General features: G+C 43.2%; 1 protein-coding gene and 1 long non-coding RNA gene across 2 annotated transcripts in view; one reads left to right on the forward strand and one right to left on the reverse strand.

The window, feature by feature from the left end:
* Window positions 1-5,107, forward strand: part of SMPD3 (sphingomyelin phosphodiesterase 3) — a 33,680-nt gene extending 28,573 nt beyond the window's left edge. Inside the window, exons 6-7 of the mRNA XM_042877303.1 lie at window positions 3,006-3,168; window positions 4,661-5,107. Coding sequence (XP_042733237.1) covers window positions 3,006-3,168; window positions 4,661-4,762 — 265 coding nt within the window. The 3' untranslated portion in view covers window positions 4,763-5,107. The remainder of the gene's footprint in view (window positions 1-3,005; window positions 3,169-4,660) is intronic.
* Window positions 5,108-18,851: 13,744 nt separating this feature from the next.
* On the reverse strand, window positions 18,852-21,262 carry LOC122183295. Its single transcript, XR_006180204.1, has 2 exons — window positions 20,625-21,262; window positions 18,852-19,151 (listed from the first exon to the last, which is right to left on the reverse strand). It is a non-coding gene; the product is annotated as an uncharacterized LOC122183295 (long non-coding RNA).

Genomic DNA, 21,262 nt, shown 5'->3' on the forward strand with positions numbered 1-21,262 from the left:
TACCGGCAGGAACACCAGAAAAAGTTTCAGTGGCTTCTCAGCTGAATGGGAGGTGGTCCCTTGAGGAGTAAGCTTACGGCTGCCTTACCTCTGCTGCTCCTCACGCTCCTCTGCTCAAAGCAGCTGCAGGCAGTACTACAAACTAGCAACACAGCAATGCCTGACAGAACTTTCACACTTATGGATTAATTGGGATAGGAGATGTTTAAAGGAAAAAAAGGCCCAATTACTTGTTATCTTGCCTAAAAATTAAGGCAACTATTCTGAAAATAAATAAATCAGATTTAGTTTTGCAGCAGTCATTAGTTCTGTTCACCTTACCTGTTAGAATCTCATAACCTGATCTTTGGTACTTGTCCCTATTTCTCATAGGGAGAAACCCTTATGAATAAAGTGACAGAAGTTTTAACCAAAAGTAGATGCACCCCCTCTTGCAATTTGTTCTCTGCAGGTATCTGAAAAATAATATTTCTCCTCCTTGCCCAGTTGCCCTGTGTTCACACTCACAAAGACAGAACTGACACTAAAACAAATCCATCTTTTAAATTAATGCATGCAAGTTTTTGTGGATGATACTGCAGCACTAATCAGCAGTTTCTTCTACTTTGTTTCTTAATTGGCTTTGCCAAATATAAATACAATTTTTGGAAGAGGTCAGTTCCATCAAAGAGATTGCTTTCAGGCATTCAGTCATTTGCAGTAGTTCTCTAAAATCAGCTTGCAAATGGGTTGCAGAGAGTAAGCTAATTTCATACCAGTTATTAGATGACAGTCTAAACTTGCACAGTACATAAAAGGAAGCTTACTTTTATGTAAACTGGTTACTGTAAACTCAAGGAATCTCCAATGCTTCACTAAGTCCAAAGGGAGTTAGAAAATGTCTGACTAAGTAGCTAACTATATGACTGTAGCTTTGCCACTCTTATCTTCTGGAAGCACATGAAGTACTTGCAGATCTCAACTGACCCAGTCTTACTGACTGTAACATTAATGAGACCTAATCAACTGTACCAAGTACTTTGTCCCCTCTCTGACCAGCCAGAGACTTGAAAGAGACAATTTGACAGAGAAACCATTTAAATCTCAAACATAGAAACATGTTGTGAAGATCTAGTTATTGTCTCTTGTTTTTTTTTTTTCATTCTGTATATTCACATAAAAAATCTCCCAAACCCATAAAAATTATCCGAAGTCGAGTATTCTAAACTGGGTGATCAAGAGCACTTTATGTTCTTCCAAGGTGAAATTAAAGGCTTTGTACCCGCCAGGACCCAAGCTCAGGCGCAGTGTTTCTCTTGCAGCAGTTTGATGCAGCTTAATGGTGCAATCAGCTCTGGAGCAGATACAAAGAAGGGCAACAGGGCTTTTGAAGGGCTTGGAGAATGTGCCCTACAAGGAGCAACTGAAGGAACTGGGGCTGTTCAGTCTGGGGAAAAGGAGGCTGAGGGGAGACACTGCTCTCTTCCAATACCTGCAAGGTGCTTACAGCAGAGCAGGGCTGGTCTCTTACTGGTCACAGGTGATGAGAGGAAATGGCCTCAAGTTGCACCAGGGGAGGTTTAGATATCAGGAAAAGCTTCTCTACATTAAGGGTTGTTAAGCACTGCAATGGGCTGCCCAGGGAGAGGGATGAGTCACCATCCCGGATGTGCTTAAAAACCGTCTGGAGGTGGTGCTCAGGGACGTGGTTTAGTGGAGGACTGTTGGAGTTCTGGTTAGGTTGTGGCTGAATTCGGTGATCATTGATGTCTTTTCCAACCTGAGCAATTCTGTGATTCTACAATGGAAACCACAGAGCCTCATGCTAAGATTTTGGCAGGTAAGTAGTAAAGGAAAACGATTTTCAGGGAGGTGACTGAAAAACATTTGCTTCTGTATTTTGAGCCAGACAGAAAAAAACACCACCTAGTCTGTCCCTCTCTGCATGCAGTAACCATGCAAAACAGCTATCACTGTACTTGTTACACTGAGTGCTATCCTGCAACTGCAGCTCCTGCATTGACATGCACAATCACCTGTTGTCTGTAGAGGCACCGTGGTAGATCTTCTAAATAGAACACAAGATTGTAAAGCAAGTTTGCAGTAAAACAATACATAATAGCTTAGCAACACAGAATTGTTGTAGAAGAGTAACGGGAACCTTTGTGGGCTATCTAGTCCAAAAATCACATTCAAAGCAGAGCTGACTTCAAAGTCAAATCAAGTTACTCAGGACCTTAATAACCTTCTGTATAAAATACACTGTTAAGGTTTAACAACCCAAACTAAATTTTTTTAATGGGAAATGTGCAACTTATCTGCCCAAATACAAGACTTGTACCTGGAGAAGTAATTCTTCATTTTGACTGTTTAATGCATGGCCTGGGGCTGTGTAATCTCTGTGTAAGATGAGGGAAATGAAAATAGTGTCACATTCAGGAATCAAACACCTGTTACTTGGTAGTAAAGTAAGCTCAGGGTTCAAGACACGTTAACTTGATGCAGAGGATTGCTCAAAACCAACTGCCGCATGCCCAAATGCCAGCTCCTGAAAACCACGCAGCTCATCCATACCCTTTATGTAAACGTGGCTGTCTTCCTTCAAACAGAGGAACACAGAATTGAGAGTATCAAAAGTCCTTAGCTGTGCTGTAAGGTTATCTGCAAATCATCTCCTTTCTGCTGGATTCAGCAATGCTGGAAATCAACTGGGGGTTGCATTGCACTACAGAGAGCAGGTCAGCAAGGTTCTCCTCTCAGCTTTTTGCTCTCCTGGCTACAAGAGTAGGTCTGCAGGACCAGCACACAGCATCAGTGCTGCCAAACAAGGCTGTAAGAGCACCGTTAGCAGTGGTGCAACCTCATGTTGAAAAATTCTGGAAGAAATTGTTCTTCATGCTGCACGTTTAACAGTTCTTTTGGACAAGCATTGCCCTTAGTGGGGAGTTGGAGAGAATCCAGCGTAATGCACAAAGGCACAGGATGAGCCAACATTGAATGTAATTTTATTTTTTCCAATGAAACAGGGTGCTGGAAAGTGAAGATGGAAGGAAAGGATACTTAGTCTATCCCACCAGCAAGAACCATGGTTCCAGTCAAAAGGGGAGGAAGGCATCATTGAAAGGAAACGGCAGGAGGATTGACTACATGCTTTATACAGAAGAAGGTCTCTACCTGGAATGGAAAGTGGTGAGTTTCACAGTTAACAAAGAAGAGCCACAGCTCACACAACAGACTTGTCTGGATGGCGCTGCAGCCCCTTCAGCCTGAGTCCCAGCTTACATTCCCAGAAAAACACAGTGCTTTGGTATCTTCTACATTAATGCAAGTACTGAGTTTGTAAGCCTACTAGATACATTTTAGATGGAGCTGTAGGAACACTTGACCATATGCTGCCCTCCAAAATAAACAGTAAACCTTGTTTCCATTCCGTAAACTTTTGCCAGACAAAACGTTCTGGCTGATGCTTCCCCTACCAACAATCTGAATATTCTTTAATCTTTTAAAGTGTCTGGATGTGCTTTTATTATGCTTATGAAAATTTACAAGTCTGTGATACAAATGCAGGAGCTGACGTGGAGTAACTAGAATGAGAACGTGCAGTGCACTGTCTGCTCCCTCACAGGGGACCTTGCCTTAAACAGAACTCCAGGATGAAAATGACAAACTAGTTCACACTTATTCTGTATAACCCATCGCAATTACCAGAAGAGCAGGTAATCAAGCAATTCAGCATAGCTCAGCAGATGATAACTCCATCCATCTGCACACTCCACAGGCACGGCTGCTGAGCAGCTAACTTTTTTTAAGGCTTTCCATTTCAAATGCAAAAATGCCCACAGAGCATCTGTATGATAAACCCATCTTCCATTCACACAATCAGCGTGTCAAGCCAACATTTGAATGGATTTGACCCAGATTATGCCTCTGATAAGATTCATGCTGACTGCATAAAGAAATACGTGGCCATGAAGAGGCTACGGACTGCTTCCCCTTAGGACACGCTAGTTTACGCTGGCCAAAAAGCTCCTGCAGAGCTGCATCTCTCTGCTTTCTGCAAGCCATTTCAGAGTACTGGCGAAGTTAGTAGCTAGCCTACAGGAGGGGACAGCTGAATTGGGTTAAGAGAACATTAAGACTGTTAATATTCAGCTTTCAGAAGCTGGGAAGCAAGCAGTCTTTCATACAGAAATTTAATTTGATTGTACAACACTTTGCTAGGACAAAGGCTGGAACTGATACACAAGGAGCAGGGCCCTGACCACCTCATGTTCGCATGAAGCTTAGAATCTCAGCCTAACAAAGTCAGCCTTTCAGCTGTACGCCATGCCCACGGCAGTACAACCTGCCCTTCCAAGAGAGATTTCCTTACAGGTAAGGATTACCTACCACAGCATTACAGATAAGCCTATTGGGAATAACAGTGGTTTACTATAAGCAGAAAGAAAAGGGTACAGCTATAGCCCAAGCGGTGCTCCTGGTTAACTGCATCACTGACGTGCCGTGTGCGACAGAGCACTGATTTACCATCAGTTCCAGCCAATGCCAGACTAGTCCCATACATCTACTAATACTGTAAGGCAGCCAAAAGCTAAAGAGTGGCTAGAAGATGCATCTTAGTGCATGATATAGCAGATAAATTTTCAAATTTCCTCTTTCTTGCTTTTATTTCCACCTGCAGGAAGTAGAAGAGTTCAGCTTTATTACCCAGCTAGCAGGCTTGACAGATCACCTACCAGTAGCAATGCGTCTCATGGTGTCTACAGGAGAAGATGACCCTTAAAACTTACCAGCTTGGAGAGATTAGAAGAAGGAAATGTTAACGATATTAAGAAAATATCACAAGATTGGAATGAACTATTCTGGTGCCACGTTAGGAAAAATGACCAGACCTGACCCAGGCTACTCCCCAGAACGTACCAACAATGGAGTATAAAAAAAGGGAAGAAATTGAAGGCTGTGGCCAAAAGCCACTGTCACAAGTTGCTCAGGCAACAGGGCAGGCCTGTACTACAATGTTTTCACTGTGGACCGAATGGAACTAAGATGGAAGTCCTAACTCCTTCTGAACCAGTGCCATTCTTACTAAAACATGTTTTTATACTAATATATAGCACAATTTAGTTTGTAATTAGTCTGTGGGTTAGTGCTGCTCAATGGTTTTTTGCTTAATTTCTTTGTATAACTAAGAAGCTAAAGCTTTTTTTCTTTTCTTTAGCCTGTTGAAGTTGTAGTAGCGTGCTTGCATCAGTAGCATGCGCCCGCACTGCATGCCACTCTGAGATAAACTAGTAAGATACCATGGGGAATATCAGAATGGAAGTTAATTCAAAAATCAGATACCAGCCAAAACAAGGCATTCTGGGACTAGCAAACCCTTCCATCATTACAGAAAGATATTAAAGCAAACAAAGGAAAACTCTGTTCTATTTGAAAACCAATATTATCCTCTCTCTTTTAAGGATATTTGTAACGAAAAGTAGAATTAAGACATTAAGACATTTTATCACCCTTCTTCCAGCTGCGTTGCCACTGGAACTGTTAAGTGTTTTGTCTGAATAATGACTCCAGAATTGGGCCTTTGCTTTTCTAACCACAAGTCATTCCCTTAAGAAGAAATACGGTTCCCCTGTAATGTTTTTTTTCTCTTATCCACGTGGGGCAGTTCTGAATTATGGTATGGGATGATGTATGTATTACAGTAGAGTGAATAGATTCCTGCAGTACCATTGGGAACACCAGAGCCAACATTCTGCCTTAGCTAGGAAGAGTGAATGGGAAATAGCTTGTAAAATGCATGTTAGATATAGAGTTAACGTAAATGACGTTCTGGGGGAAAGTATAGAACAGTGTTTAACCAATAAGGCAGGATTGACTTCATTCTCCAAAGGAATCAGTACACTTGAAGGGAAAGCACAGCACAGGTAGCTACAGAACTGAACTGTGACTCAGCACTCAGCAATGACTGCCTTTGAGCTGAGCCTAGAAGCAGTCTGTGAGACACAGCCCATTTGTTACACACTCGCAGACTTCCAGTAGGGGTTTTACAGTAAAATTCATATATTCTTCCCACTGCAGCTCCTTAAATGTGGGGCCGCCCCCAGTTTGCCATCTTATCCCAATGACCTGACCTGCTCAGACTCTATAACTTAATTTAATTAAAAAAAAAGAAAAAAAGAAAAAAAAAAGCTGAGAGTCAGGTCCATAGAGATTCCAATTCAAAAGGGTTTGTGTTGATAGAAAAATGAAACCCCTTGTGTTTTAACCAATACTTAGTTTCTTCTGCTTAATTCCTCTCCAATATTTGAGGTCTTACTTCTATATTGCAAGTTCCCCATGTTGAGGAGAATTAGTCTAATACTAACTCCATTAAATAAACTCTTCTTTCAGTTATGCTGGCCACAAACTCCTAATGATCTTGTTATGGTTTAGTTTATACCTGCTAGGAATCAGCTTGAGCTAAATCAAAAGAAATTAGACTTAAATTAGAAATCCTAGTCTGCAGAGCCTCTTGTACTGGCTTAATTAACTACAGTAAACAACTGAACTTATATTTAGATCAGCCTGATTTTGCAAGTTGCAGACTCTTCGTAGTCACGGAAGTACTGCTCAGACAGCACTGGCTCATTCCCAGGAGGCTGTAGGCCCCTGCTCACGCTCTCCCAGGGCCCCTCTACTACTGACGTGTCCTACGCCTCATTCCCAGTCCTGGCCTCCCTTCAGCAGAGACTGCCTCTTGCAAGTGTACTGTGCCAAACCATGCGGTACTCTGCAAAGTAACCCATGGGGACTCAAAAAATGGATCCAGACTCAATTCCCCCTTTTGATAAAATTAGGAATTCAAGTTTACAGCATCAGAGACTTCAGTGTACTGTCCCAGTGCACCACCAGTTTCCCACTTTGTACATTTCTCTTTATACAGAGGGTGCACGTAAGTGCAATGTGTTTTTCTGGTTTCTTATCTTTCCATCCAATTCAGAAAGACTTGTACCTGAAATAATGCTTTTAATCCTATTTTCTACCTTGCTTGTATTTTATGAACCTTTTTAAAAAAGAAAAAAAAAATACAAACAGTATCAGTAGCAATTTGTGTGCTGTCCAGCAGCTATTTCTCAGTAGTAAGATTAAATATAAGGTACGGTATTTTTAATAGCTTTCCTAACAATGTAAATTACAATTTGATATCCATTTCGCTAAGTGTCAGTTGCAGGAGCTGAATTTGACACTGTGTGGGACATAGTCATAAACTACTGCCAAACAATCTTTCATTATTTACAGTAAAACCAACTTTGTCTAAATTACTTCAAAATTAGTTCAACAGCTTTGTGCTGACCAAAAATGAGGCACTTTTGTCAACTTTTTGAAATATGTTGAGAAATATTTTTTCAAATTCGAAGTAAACTGTTTTAGATTTTGATGTTCTTAGCTTTTCAGTGATCAGTACATGGATAGATGTAAAGCATTCTCTTTAAACAGTGCACACGCATTTAACCAGTCTAAGTAGTTCTTAACTAATTTACTGTCTTAAGGATCTACCTTTGCAAGAGACTGATGCTGGGAGGTACAGCTGTGTGGCACCACTGTACAGATGCTCCTTGCTTTTTTTGCATTGATCCTGTGCCTTCTGATGCCTTGATAATCTTGCAGAAGTCAGAGAGCATATGTACCGGTAAACTGTACAGAAACTTGCTTTTCCAGAAGAGCAACATCCTGGGTAGAAAACAGTTCAGCTACACTACTACTACTCTTCCATACCCTGTCTCACAAAGAACCGTTCCGACAATGTCAGTACTGGCAGGATATCAATCATGACAAGCCTTAGACGTAACAGCATATTCACATGAAAAATAAAAAAGGGCAGAGTATTCCCAGGAAATTGAACCCTGGATAGCTTTTTTAGATGTCAATCCTACTTTGCTGAAGGACGGCACGACAATTTATTAGTAGGATGTTATTAATAAGAAATTTGAGTTAAGCTTAATCTACTGTTGCTTACCCCACTTTGTACAGGAGTTTCAGATATCATCAAGAAGTGGGTGATAATGCTATTCTTGGTTTAATAACTGCCACTCAACATGGCTACTGTAGATGATGTGTCATCTGTTTTTATAAAAGCTAGATAACATCTTCTGTTTCTCATGTTCAATTTGCATTTCACAATAGCAGTTCTAGAACAAGTGAACAAAAGACACAAATGAGGACAGCTGAAAACTATGAACTTCCAGAAGATTCAAGGATGTCAGGTCCTTATAAAGTCAGTACCTTTAGATCACTTCAGGAACACAACCTACAGAGAACAGAATGTAGCTTCTCAGGCACGTTCAGAGCCAGTTCCTCTGTGCACTGTTTGGCGGCCTGAAAGGGACACACGAGCCACCTGCTTTCCACCACAGCTCAGCCACTGAGGCGAGGGTCGTAATGCTTCATGCTACGTGAGAAAGTGTTTACCAAATAGTTACAGTAGTGGCCAGCTAGCTCTATTGTCATTGCCAACTGGATGCTTAATTGAAGCAGTCCAAAGCAGCTTAACAAACTGTGACACAATGGCTCCGAGGGGAGCCTGCAGCCTTCTGAGGTATGGCCAGCTTAGAGAAACTCTGGAGGAAGCCATCTTGTCTAATGAGTTGACTTGTCTTGTGCAAGAATTATTACAAGGTTTTGTTCCAGAAGCACTCTCAGCTAGTCAGGCTAGAGCTCAGTCCTGCTTGCTGGATAAGACAGTAGGGTTTAAGGAACTTACAAATCCATTATTTTTATTTTTTAAATAGCCTTTGTTTGGTGGTCCAGATGAAGCAGATCTGACTGTCTCCAGTTTGGTCTCTGAGCTACCCTCAGATCACATCGGTGTCAGCACATATCATCAGCTCAGAAGTGAAGCATTTTCACCTCCTCCTGGCACCGCAGGATGAGAACAGAAATACCTACAATTTTGAGCACTTTGAAAAACTCCCAATTTTACCATTCATTATTATGAGGTTCAAATTCTTACTGAAGGTCTCGTTTTTCCATGCCATCTTGTTTTAAATACAATCTCGATGATTTTAAAATCTTGTATTATTGCTGAGGTTTAGAATCCTGTAAGAATAACAACCTTTTTTTATTTCAATAATTTTTTCGGTATTGTATCCTTCTGGGACCTAACGTTTTTATATGGTAAGCACACACCTTCTGACATTTTGTTATAACTGTATTAAAAAATAAAAAATTAAATATTTTCATTGGTTTCTTTGCCTGTAAGAAAACCACAACCTTTGACCTGGTAAGAACAAGGTATTTTGAACAACAGGGAGAGGTTTTTTTTGTCTTTTATTGGTGCTGAAAGGAATTACTGGTTGATGCAGACAAGATAATAAAATTTCAAGGCTCAAATGTTTCTTTGCAGTCCCCTTCTTCTGGTTTTGTGGTGTAGGGTCTGATATCATTAACAAAAGTTTCACTGTTAAGATGTAGCTCCTTAATTAAACACTTGCCTGCTGTCTCATTGGAGGATCAAGTGCAGCGCCATTGCGTTGTGCCCATTTCAGTGAGTCTGCAGACAATAAAGGCTGAGAGATCCGAGTGCTTTGAATTCAACAGCCTGGCTTCTACTGCTTACACACCTCCCTGCACAGAAACCCTGCTCAGTTTCAAGGCCTGCAGCGTTCACACAAGCATGCACTTCACCTGCTGCAGGCTGCAGAACTCTGCGCCTCATCCCAAGTCCACACCTTCAGTTTGGGATATTCATACTGCATTGCACTCTGCTAGCATTTTATAGATGAACGCAACAACAGTTTATTACGCAGCTGTGCATCACAGAATGGCCAGGGTTGGAAGAGACCTCGGGGATCATGAAGCTCCAGCCCCATGCCATATGCAGGGCCACCAACCTCCACATTTCATAGCAGCCCAGGCTGCCTAGGGCCCCATCCAACTCGGCCTTGCACACCTCCAGGGATGGACGGGGCATCCACAGCCTCTCTGGGCAGCACCTTGGTATCTCAACAGTTTCCCAGTCCCTGAACTGAAAGCAGGTTTGATCTGTATACTGTACAGTCAGAACAACTTTAAAAACAGAAAAAGAAGAACACAACACACATACGTCCATAGATTTCACAGAAGAACGTCAAGGGAAAATGATCCATTTCGGTGATTCAGCCTTTTTGAACAGTCCCCAGTCTTTTACATAAGATGATAGTGAAACCCACCATGAAGAATTCATTTTCTCCACAAGCAGAAAGGAGGGAAAAAAATTAGTGAAATGCTAGCAGTTAAGGAAGAGCACAACGCACACATCTCCTGCAATCAGCTAAGGAAAGAACCACTCCCTCTGAGAGACAGGATGTTGGACACATCTCTGCTGCTTCCTCCACTGTTGTAGAGCTGACTGCATGCTGTTGCTACCACCATTCCACCTGGACAGTTTCCAGTGGTGGATGCACAGTATGTGGCTCTTCTGCAATACCTGATCTGTCTTTCCACTGTCTGAGTCTGAACTATAGTGTCAGCCCCTCAAGAGTGGGTTCCTTGTGTTAGATACTGCAGAACCACAAGGTAAAAAACAATCATTCCTGAGAGTTCATAATATTTTCTAGACACTTTGCTAAGAACAAGAACAGAAAAGCGTGGGTCCTTCTTCCTGTTCTCCCTGCCCCGTGAGTTTAATGTACTTCTTACGACCTGCTGCCCACAGCTGCCTCTTAGCCAGCCCTAGAACTAAAATGCCATCTGCCTCTTTGGCTATCATACAGATTCTCTTGGCAAAGCATCCATTAAAACACAAGCCTCCCGACCCAGTGAAATTTCTGCTCAGAATTCTGCTGAACCAGTATTCTTCAAGTCCTTTTCTTTGGAGATTTAATACTTTGCTGTACTAACTCTCCTCCTCTGTTGATGCAAATTCAAGTTGCTCATATACATTTTCATGGCCTTTCAAAACACATGCTGTTACCTTCTACTGTTGTTTATGACTAATCCATATTTCCTATTTACCACCTCCTAGGTTTTTAAGCCCTTCATACTTTTTCCCCCATACTTTTTTCCCCTGACATTTAGGATAGGCTCCATGTGGCCATCCGTGAAATCAGTAAACAAGGCTTGCTTTAGGAAAACAACCACCCCAATTCTCCTACTTCACCTAATGGGAGATTTAACAACCGCTCCTCACAGCCACCAGATGTGCATGGGAAGAAACATGCATTACTGGCAACTGAGATAGAAGAAAAAGAATTTGAAGGCAGATGGATCGCAGAATCTGTAACGTTGAATCTAAGCCTTACATTCATTGCCTTTCTTTCCTTCCACAAAAGTCTGAGGAACATCTATGACTGCAGAACATTTCAAGCTGTCCTCAGCCTACACATCTCAGTGCCCACCAATGCCATCACCTCTCACAATGCCGGATGCTTTCCCCGCCTTCGAAGCCAACAAATGGATGAAGGCAGCCGAGTCCCAACCTGCACCCTCCTCTTTCCGTCTCCCGCAGTCTCTGGGTCAGAAGAGCACATCACTGCCCTTTTACGGTTCCCAGCACCATGTGGTCACATAAAATGGTTCCTCCGGACTGAGAGCCATCAACAAAATAACAAGTAATCAAAAGATGAGATTAACAGAAGTGCTCCAGCCTTCCCGTGTGCTTTAAATTATAATATGATAATGGAAAACATCACATCACCGGACATTTCCCTATACCTCCCTATTAACATACCAGTTTTCAGCATTCTGTCTGTCAATATTCATCTGTAAATTGCACAATTCCTGGAGAACAGCACCTTTGCTCTGTTGCTCTGGAAATGTTCCCGTGCTGACACTCCACCTTCCCCAGCTCCCACACAGAACGCCATCCTCCAACACCGCCTGCAGTTGTCTGGAAGAACGACTCCAAAACCCCCTGAAGTGCCAGGAAACACGTGTTTCAGAACGCCCCTTATCTTTAAACACTGCAATAAAAGCCTACAGCTTCACAGATCAAGTGATTTCCACTGCTACGTGTCATGTTTCAGAGCACCTCATCTTTTTCAAAAAATTTTAAACAACTTCAAGTCCCCCAAACTTCGTGCAAATCAGTAAGGTTCAAGTGAACTTCATTCACTTTTTTGTTACAGATGCACTGGTTGAGTATCCCTGTCACAGACTTGCATCGCTTTGAACAGACCTTAGCATCATATTGGGCACAATGTCACAATACAGAAAACTGAAACTGATTTTTTTATTTTTGCTGCCTTTATTTAGGAATTCACACAAGACACCTGCAGTTCCAAAAGGTAGCAATTCTAGTACTTGAATACAACTATACATGGCTGGGCTGTTACTAAGTCTCCAGAACAATAATAACCTGAAAAAAATTCACTGCTGTTCAAATTCTTTTTTTTTTTTTTTCTTCCTTTTCCTACATGTGCTTTTAGAGTGATCTATTCACACGGCCAAAGCAGAAGATCCCTGCTCAACATAAGTATGTGAAAGTGCACAGACAGGTTGGGCAGTACTTCAAGAACAGGAATTTCAAATTCAGATTACACAACCCACTTTCAAGATCCCAAACAGGCAAAGCAATTTGCAGTAAGGAAGAGAAACTTGTAATCCCTATCAATCTAAGGCTGGAGCGGTGGTTGCATGTTTCATTGCTATTTTCATTCATTTCTTTATTCTAAACCTATAATAGGTTCCAGGCAGTGATTTTTATTTTGGAAGTACTCCAGAGGTGTTAGCATGAAAGGTATCAAAAACCAGCTCCAGAATGTATCCCCACATTAGCTTCATGGCAGAGGTCCAGTCGTCTCATTCACATCAAGTTTCAGACCATGCATTAACGTCTTGTTCTAATAATTTCAGAGGAATTCCCAAGGTCCCTACATAACACATGCAGTGGGAAAGATGAAAAAATAAAGAAGTCATTGCTGTGCATCCTTGAGCAAAACAACACAGGGCTTCCTACTCAGCAGCCAGTAGCAGCTTACACACATCAGGCTTCAAAGGCCACCTTCCAGGTTAAAAATGACCTGGACTCCCCAGGCCATTTGTTGCATCAGAAACCTGGTAGAAATCTACAGATTCAGAGGAACCCAACTCGCCCACAGAACCCACACACTGCAACAGAAATCCAGCTAGCTGAAAGCAAGCCCAGAACAACTCAAACAGAAAACCTCCAGCTTCTACAACAAGGACACTGAGCCACATCAAACCTATCTGGTAAAAGCTTCTCATGGCCATCACTTAGATTGCATCAGTTTTGCAAAGCTCTGCTGAAACTCCTCAAGTCAACAGAATGTGTCAAAAGCAGCCTGAAGCCTTTTATGTCCCACTCCTATCTGCAAATGTTTTACTCTTCCAAATCACAGCAACGAGATGCGTCAATCTGATGAGCTCAGTGCAGACCTTAATGTGTTCCCTGAATGCCACACGATCATTAGTGTACTGAATATTGATATCTCTGACCACTCTCAAACCAGCCAAAACGGAATCAGCCTCACAGAGACACACATGGAACACGATAATAGCAAGTAATTGATATAAATCCTTCCACCTTAACGATACAAAATGGAAGACAATTAGTAAGTCATTGCAGAGTTATGCCAGAGAAACAGATCTGCACATAGAAAGAATGGCAACAGCCTCTTAAATGGAGGGAGGGAAAAGGCAGACCTTCACATCTAGCCTGTGAGCTGTGATTCTCACAAATGCCTAGTATGACTCACACAGCAGAGGTCATGATGCAGCTATAGCAAGAGCTGCCCCATTCCACAGTAAGACTCTTGTAATGTTAAGATTCTGAAAGCTGCAGTAAAAACAAAGGCACCGACTTCCACTGCTGCCACAGCACCACATGGCAGAGCAGGCAGCCGCAGGGTCCGCATGGGCATCCTGCAGGGAACACCAGAACACGGCAGCGTGCAACCTGACATCACCCAACGGCAGTGTACTCTGAATGGATCCTGCTGCAATGAGTGGGAAGAGAAGGGCATGAGGGGGGGAAGAAGAAAGCTTTCCACATCAAAGGCAATAAGGTACCCTTGTTGAGAGCTTCTCAATTAGCTTAAATGCTCTGGCCTGCGACAGCAGGTCCAGAGTTAATATCCTCATTAGTTTTTCTAATCTAGTTAGGTATAATATTTTAAAATGGATGTAGCAGATTCCTAAATGCTTTCCAAATGCAAATCCAGAGATTTGAATCCCAGCAAAATCCAGCTTCATCTTTCTCTACAACTAAAAAAATTTTCCTGAAGTCAACAGCAATACTGTCAGCTACTGGAAAGCTCAGCTAAGACCTCTGGGCCATCTGGGAACAGGCTGTCACAAGGTCTACAAGACACCAATTGAAGAAAAATAAATAAATCCCAGGCCTAGTATGGTGCCAAGCACTATGCTAAATATATTTCTAATGAAAGGTGTATCACACAAGACAAACTGATTCTCAGTATGCAGCCTGGTCCATTATCTCAGCCCTAAATTAGAAGTGTTATGAAACAGGTATTTAAACTCTATAATTTCCCTCTGCCACTTTTCCTTATTTATAGCTGCCTCAAACTCAGACTTTTAACAGAACACGTCTTGTAACTCACAATAAGCACATAAGAAGGACTTCATGCTGCAGCTACTTCCCTAATTGACTCCTGTTCTCAGAACTGAGGCACACACAGGCTATTGGCGCTTACCCTGCTGAGATCCCTGCTGCCCACAGCTGACCCTGTGCGTGCTTCCACCTCCCTGCAAATCCTTGCCCTCGCCAATCTGCAGCTGTCTGTCCCAATGTTAGAGCAAATCACATGTTGTAAATGCAGCATTTATTGTACACTGACAGAAACAAATGCTGAGCCTGGTTAGGTGCTGGGCAGTGACTCCCCACCCAGTACAGAAAGCCCTGGTCTTGGACTGAGCTCCCAGGGCTGACAATTAGAAGGAGGTTTCCAACCACAAGACCTGCCAAGTTCAAATGCAGCTTCCAACAAACCACAGTGGAATGCAAAAAGAAAAAACCTAACTGTTTTTGTCCTTCAGTGGTTTGTTGTATTTGAAAAGAGAAGAAAGATGTTATGTTTAAGGCTTACCACAGGAGGGGACCAGACAGAGCAAATCAGAAGGTTCCATTCAGCTCTGCTTTTGGTTTGAGGTCAGGAGAAAAATACAGAATTTCTTTTACTTTAAGTAGTGATTATTTACAAGTGCATGCATAATGATCTGTTTGGGACCCTGCTTGCTCCTTAAAAAAAAAGAGAGAGAAAAAAAGATACTTCTATTCATGTATTAAACATGGGCAGAACTGGCTTTTGCTAGCAGACACTCCAATACAAATGGCTCCCTGTCACTGCTCTGGGCAAGGAGCTTGTTTGTATACTTGGAGCTTCCATCCAGAGCAGGGGAGGCACAGGGAAGAGGAAAGGAGATACTGGGTCTGCAGGTGTGTTATAAAGATACAAAGGAAAAAAAAATAAAGTTAAGAACATTAAAAAATATTAAATGGTCCTTAATTATTTTGCAGCCATTCAACAGAATGTACAGTTCTGGCTAGCTCTATTTCTGAGAAGCACGATTGTACTGATATTCCCTTTAGTTTTACGGATGCTTGGACAAAATCTTATTTTAAATAGAATTCTTTGATAAGCTGTTGCCCAGACAACCCAGGGAATGCAAATACACACTGCCTCAAAATGAGAGTCAAAAGCTCTCAGCTTTTTGGAGAGGCAAAGAACAGAGCAGTGTACCTCGTTTTCAGCCAGAGGCTGACACAAGTGGAATATTTTTCCCTTCAGCAAAGGGATGTAGGCAGCAGCCTCCAAGAAAGCAGCAGGAAGCTGGCAGTGGATATAAGGCACTGCATTGATCCAAACAGAAGATCTCCTGTGAGAGAATACTTTTATTTATTCAGGCAGACTACATGGCTTGGCTGACTGGCACCATGACAAATACAAACATGGCAGCATTCTAAATGGGATGTCTTCCTGTTGAGCAAGGCTTAAAGCAAAAAGAAAAGAAGAAAAGAAAAGACTAGCCAGCACTCAGAAGCATCACTTCGTAACCTAATCACAAAACCCCCGTTGACAACTTCCACTGTGGAACAAGGAACCTGCTGCCAGCACATTTGTACATTAGCATACCTACAGAGGAAAATTAGGAGTTCAACTTCCCACAACCCTGGCCCTAACTCATTTTAGGATGAACTGCTTTGATGAGTCAAGGTGCTGTGGAAAACGAAACGCTACTTCTCCTCCTCTCCCCCCTCCAGCTTTGCTCATATAATCTACAAACCTCACATAAATGTCACAGCCCAACAATAAGGGCAGTGCATATGAAGACAACAGGAGACCGATCTTGAAGAGATTCCTCTCTGTGACAAACACAAAGGAAATCACAAGGAAACTGAACGTATTGTCAATATATACCTGTGAAACCTGTGGAGGTGAGTACCCTGCTAAAATAGACAGAAGTACTGTTTTGTATTGAAAGACAAAGATGTAGTCCCTCCTAGATTTCTCCCTGACTTCTCTTTTGGAGACTTCTTTGACACATCTTGCAATGTATGCACCAAGATAATACCAGAGGGTGAAAACATACATTTAACATCAAAGTTGACCTTACTTTTATTTACTATACTATATACTGTACTATTTATTCTGCTGCTTGACATAGAGGGCACTGCTAGATTTTGCTGAATGCTGGCTGTTGTGTATTATGCACAGAGAAAGGTGGGGATAGGTAAGTAGAAGAGTTGCATTTTCCCTGCCAGATTCATACAAAACAGAAACATAACAAGAAATGACCTGTAAAAGAAGTGGCAAAGACTACAACCCATCATACTACAGTTAGAATCACAGCCCTGAACTACCATGGAAGAAGTATCTGTGTGAAGCTAAAATTGAGTCAAGGACATAAATAATGAAATGAAAAAACTTAACAGAAGACAACCTACTAACTACAAACATCCAGACACATGCAGTTAAACCCAAAACCACAAACTTCTGATGTCCTCTTGAGAAAAGAGCTGCTAAGACCCATCGTAACATAATACATTAGCCCAGTTTTCTACACAAGACCATAAAACATTAACATGCCTCCACAAGACCTCCATCCTTCTGCATGCTATGCCTAGGAACAGTGCTCTCTAATGCCACACAGTCCAAATGAGACTGACTTCATTGTCATCTTACCACATTTTCCACATGCCTTGTCGGTTCCTTCACATAAAAGTTTTGTGGCTTTCTTTCCACAGCGCAGTTCCAGAAACACGAGCTTTAGCTGAATGGCAGAAACACCTTTTGTTTAAGAGAAACTCTACTAATTCTGATAATGTTAATTCTGGGAGGCCTCTGGCTTGCTTTTCTGTGAGCTTCTTGAAACTCTGCATGGCTGGACAGCTCATTCCTCACATAGAGGTGGGAGGAATGGAAGAGACGGCCGTTGATTTGGGCAAGGCCATAGCTCAAGGAGATGTGACACCAAGTTCATTTCAGGGACCACCACATTACTTCTGTGAGCAGAATAAAACCACCAGACTGAAGTTCAGAAGCCATTTTAATCACTTGGATGGAAGCACTCTACCTGAGAGACAGAATGACAGACTGCTGTAGGCATACAGCTGAGGTCAGCCTGTCTCAGCTGGCTCACATCACACAGGAGGTACAATAAATATGCATTCATTTGTTACCCTTCCTCCTCTTTTCTCTTGGTGAAGGAAAAGTAGGATATAAATGCCACTCAGAAACCACAAAACAAACAGACCCCCCACACCACATTCCGCTTTTCTGTCTGACAGCACGAGTTATTTTCTTATTTGTAAAGACAGTTCTGCAAGGAAAACGAAAGTTATCCTGCAAATTAGATCTGAAAGCAACAAAATTTCAGTGATAGAATACAAAAGTGACACCTTTTAGCACACCAGAGGTGGGCACATGCAGTACCAAAGTGGCTGTACTGGCTTTTGCTCGATGGGAACAAGACTGGTATGTCAAGCTACGCACAAAGGAGCAAGCAAAACTGCACAGCATTTTTCCACACCCACAGTTGTGCACAGTTTCTTTGGTCTGACAGTCACACAGACAGACTCAACACCACAGGTGTTGTTTCAGAAGTTCCACTGTGACTCCTGGCACACAGCAGACCTCCAACCCAGGCAAAGTTTGCTCCCTCGTGCAAACCTGTAGCCTGGAAAACAGCTGGCACTGCTTATTTCACACAGAAAACACCACCGGAGCCCAGGCCGAGCAGCAGGGTGAAGCCGCAGCCCGCCGGGCAGAGCCACCGCGACGAGACGGGCACTGCCCAGGGCCCACGGCGGCGGCCCCCGCCCGGCCTTCACACCCCAGGGCCATCCTCTCCAGCTCTGCCAGCCCAGCCCAGCCCAGCCCTTCCTCACCGTAACACCTCACGGCTGCGTCCAGCGGCGCTCAGGCGAAGTGCTGCCCCCAGCGGCCGCTCCCTGGTCAAGGAAAGCGGGCGGAGCGAGGAGAACACGTGCGCCCAGTGCCGAGGCTGCGGGCGGCCAAAATGGCGCCCACCGCCTTGAGGAGTGGGCTCGGCCAGTCAGGAGCGGGCGCCGCCGCGCGGAGGGGAAAACAGGCGGGAGCGGCCGAGGGGCTGCAGCACAGCCCTCCTCACAGGAGCTGCCCTGACCTTCCCCAGCGCAGACACCCCCAGCCATCCAGGAACAGCGATTTGGGCGCCGATCCCTTGTTGTAAATGCCCGTGCTGTTGCCTCTGGGGGAGTGTAAGATTGTGCATGCAGACCTGCAGTACAGTCACCTCGAAGGTTCCTAGAAATATGTCGTGTTTCCTCTCAGCTGTCATCTTCAAGTGCTGCAACGAGGGCTGTTTGCCTCTCTCCCTCTCAATGCCATTCATCGCAGCAGCCTGATTTATTTGCTGATTCTTAGGGCTGTGAATAATTGGTTTCTCAGATACTCTTAACATGAGGCATGCAGTCACTTTATTGGAGCAGGACCCGTCAGCCTTGCTGAGCAGACTGCAATAAACCAGTGCTCGCTGTTTGTGTTCTGCAGCTGCCCTTCAGCACAGCCCTGAGGAAGAGGAGAAGGTCCTGCGAGCAGTGGCAGAGCCAACACAGGCTGGGGCCGTGCCCACAGCCAGCCATCGGCCCTCAGTCGAAGGGCTTTCTCTTCACACAGAGCAGCTCTCGTTCTCTGATCAGTGCCTGTGTCCACAGAAGTGGCATCTTCAGGGTGCTCAAATCCTAGATAAGAACCCTGCTGGGGAAAAAAAAAATGTGGGTCAACTTTGTGACAGCCTTCAAAACAACAACAAAGCCCTATGGCCTTCTATATATATTTTTAAACCATGGCTTTAATTACGAAGTATCCAAGGATTTGCTGCCTCCGAGCCTTTATCTGCCGTATCTCGGTCAAACCTCCTAAGGCTGCACTTGAAATCACACTGCACTAAGCAAACAAATGATTAAAGCAGAGCAAGGGAGCCAGGGGATTAGTAGATGCTGCACAGCCCTGAGCAAGTCATTTTTAGCTGCGAGGCCCTAATCTTACAGTGATCTTGGGGCACATGAAATACTTTAACGCCCACACAAACCACTCCTGGTTTTTCCTCATCTGAAAAACAGGGCTGATAATGCTACCTCTCTCTGAGAAGAAGCATCCGAATCATTAATCCACATTAAATGCCTGGAAACATGGAGCTTGAAGGCCATTAAGTACCAAACCACATTAACAGTCTGCAATGCCAGCAGGGTCAATAAGGTAAAATGACGACGCAAGCACCTCTTGTATTCAGCTCACCACCGTCACTAGAAAAATCTACTGTGATGAAGCTGCAAGTCTCCTCTCCTAACAACCAGCTGTAACTACAAATAGAATACAAAAGATGAGTGCCTAAATGAATTAGTCCTGAACTGCATCCTCTATCTCGTTAAATGCAGGAAGCCTTCACAGAGCAGTTTTGAAGGGCTAATGAAGGAGAAAAGCAAGCTCCTGGATCCCAGCCTTGGGTCGCCCGGCCTTCAGACAAAAGGCAGTAGTTCTGCAACACAGAAACAGAACTTGCAGCTGCCATGACTTAGAAAACACCTTTTAAATAAAATGCAAGACTTTGCTTCATCAGGACTGACAACTTCACTGTTCTATTATTCATGTGATGTATTTAAAATGGGACACTTCACCTGCCTGCTCATTGTAGTACAAGTCCATATCAGTCGTAACAGCAGTTGTCAGCTTTAGTACTCCTTTTCTATTTCAGTGTGTGTATGCATGGCGTATCTTACAGCATCACAAACATTTTATTTGCACAGATGAGACAGCTGCATTGTAAGTCCGTGCACCTTTCCCTAACAGAAGTAAACATGCATGAACTGAAAATGCACTGAAATATTAGGAGTGGATTCTCAGCACCCTCTTGTGGACTGGCTCTAGGATAACCACGTACTAACATCCACCAAATGTTGGTAAAACTTCAGAGCTACAGAAAAGTTATTTAGCAGCAGCACTATGGTAGGGAATGTGGATGGCAACAATTTTTCATGTATGATCATTCTTAGTATTTTAATAAAACCTGTCCTTACTGGAAGTATTTCTTCTTGTGCCACTTACAAAAATCAGCCCATTACTGGCTCTCATGCAACATATGAGCTGTAATGTCAGTTCAGTGGTGGCAGGAGATTTTGTTTCTTTTAAGACATGCATCTATGCCTGCAGGCTTAGTCAGGATCAAACCTGTCGTCATTTAGGGGGGGAAATGCCTTTGGAAGCAGCAGTGAATAAGTTTCTTTCCTGGAGCAAACAGGATGATCAACTTATTGAGATGCCAATAGCCAGGAGCTCTTCCAACTCATCACATCACAGCAACGCTTCTGTCAAGTCTGGGAACAGATAGGAGTTGAAATGTTGCTACTGGGTAGATGTGTTTTTCTGATAATGTGGCTTTTTTTTTTCCTGCAGTGTGCTTGCAGTAAAATACCCTGTGGAAAAGGACAGAGATAAGCGCTTTGTTTTAAAAATACACATATACAAGGAATGGAGAGTTGCCTCCTACGTGAAGCTGTTTTCCACACAATTACAGATCACACTATGTTTTTAAGTCCACCCCAAGGAATTTACAGAAGCCAGGGAATACTGCTACACCACAGGGCTGGCTGCAGAACATCTGCAGATGCCCCACTCCTGGATGGGGCTTTGGGCAGCCTGACCTGGTGGGTGACAACTAGCTCACAGCAGGGGTTGGAACAAGATGAGGGTCTCCTCCCCATGCATACTCTGATGATTCTATGATGATATGCTCCTCATAACAGGTGAACAAAGCTTCCCCTGATTCACCCAGATTCTTAACAATATTTTTATGTTTCTAGCGAACA

Source organism: Lagopus leucura, unplaced genomic scaffold (genome assembly GCF_019238085.1).
Source record: "Lagopus leucura isolate 7727_CA_CO unplaced genomic scaffold, USGS_WTPT01 Super-Scaffold_100017, whole genome shotgun sequence".
In the NCBI taxonomy this organism is placed as follows: Eukaryota; Metazoa; Chordata; class Aves; order Galliformes; family Phasianidae; genus Lagopus; species Lagopus leucura.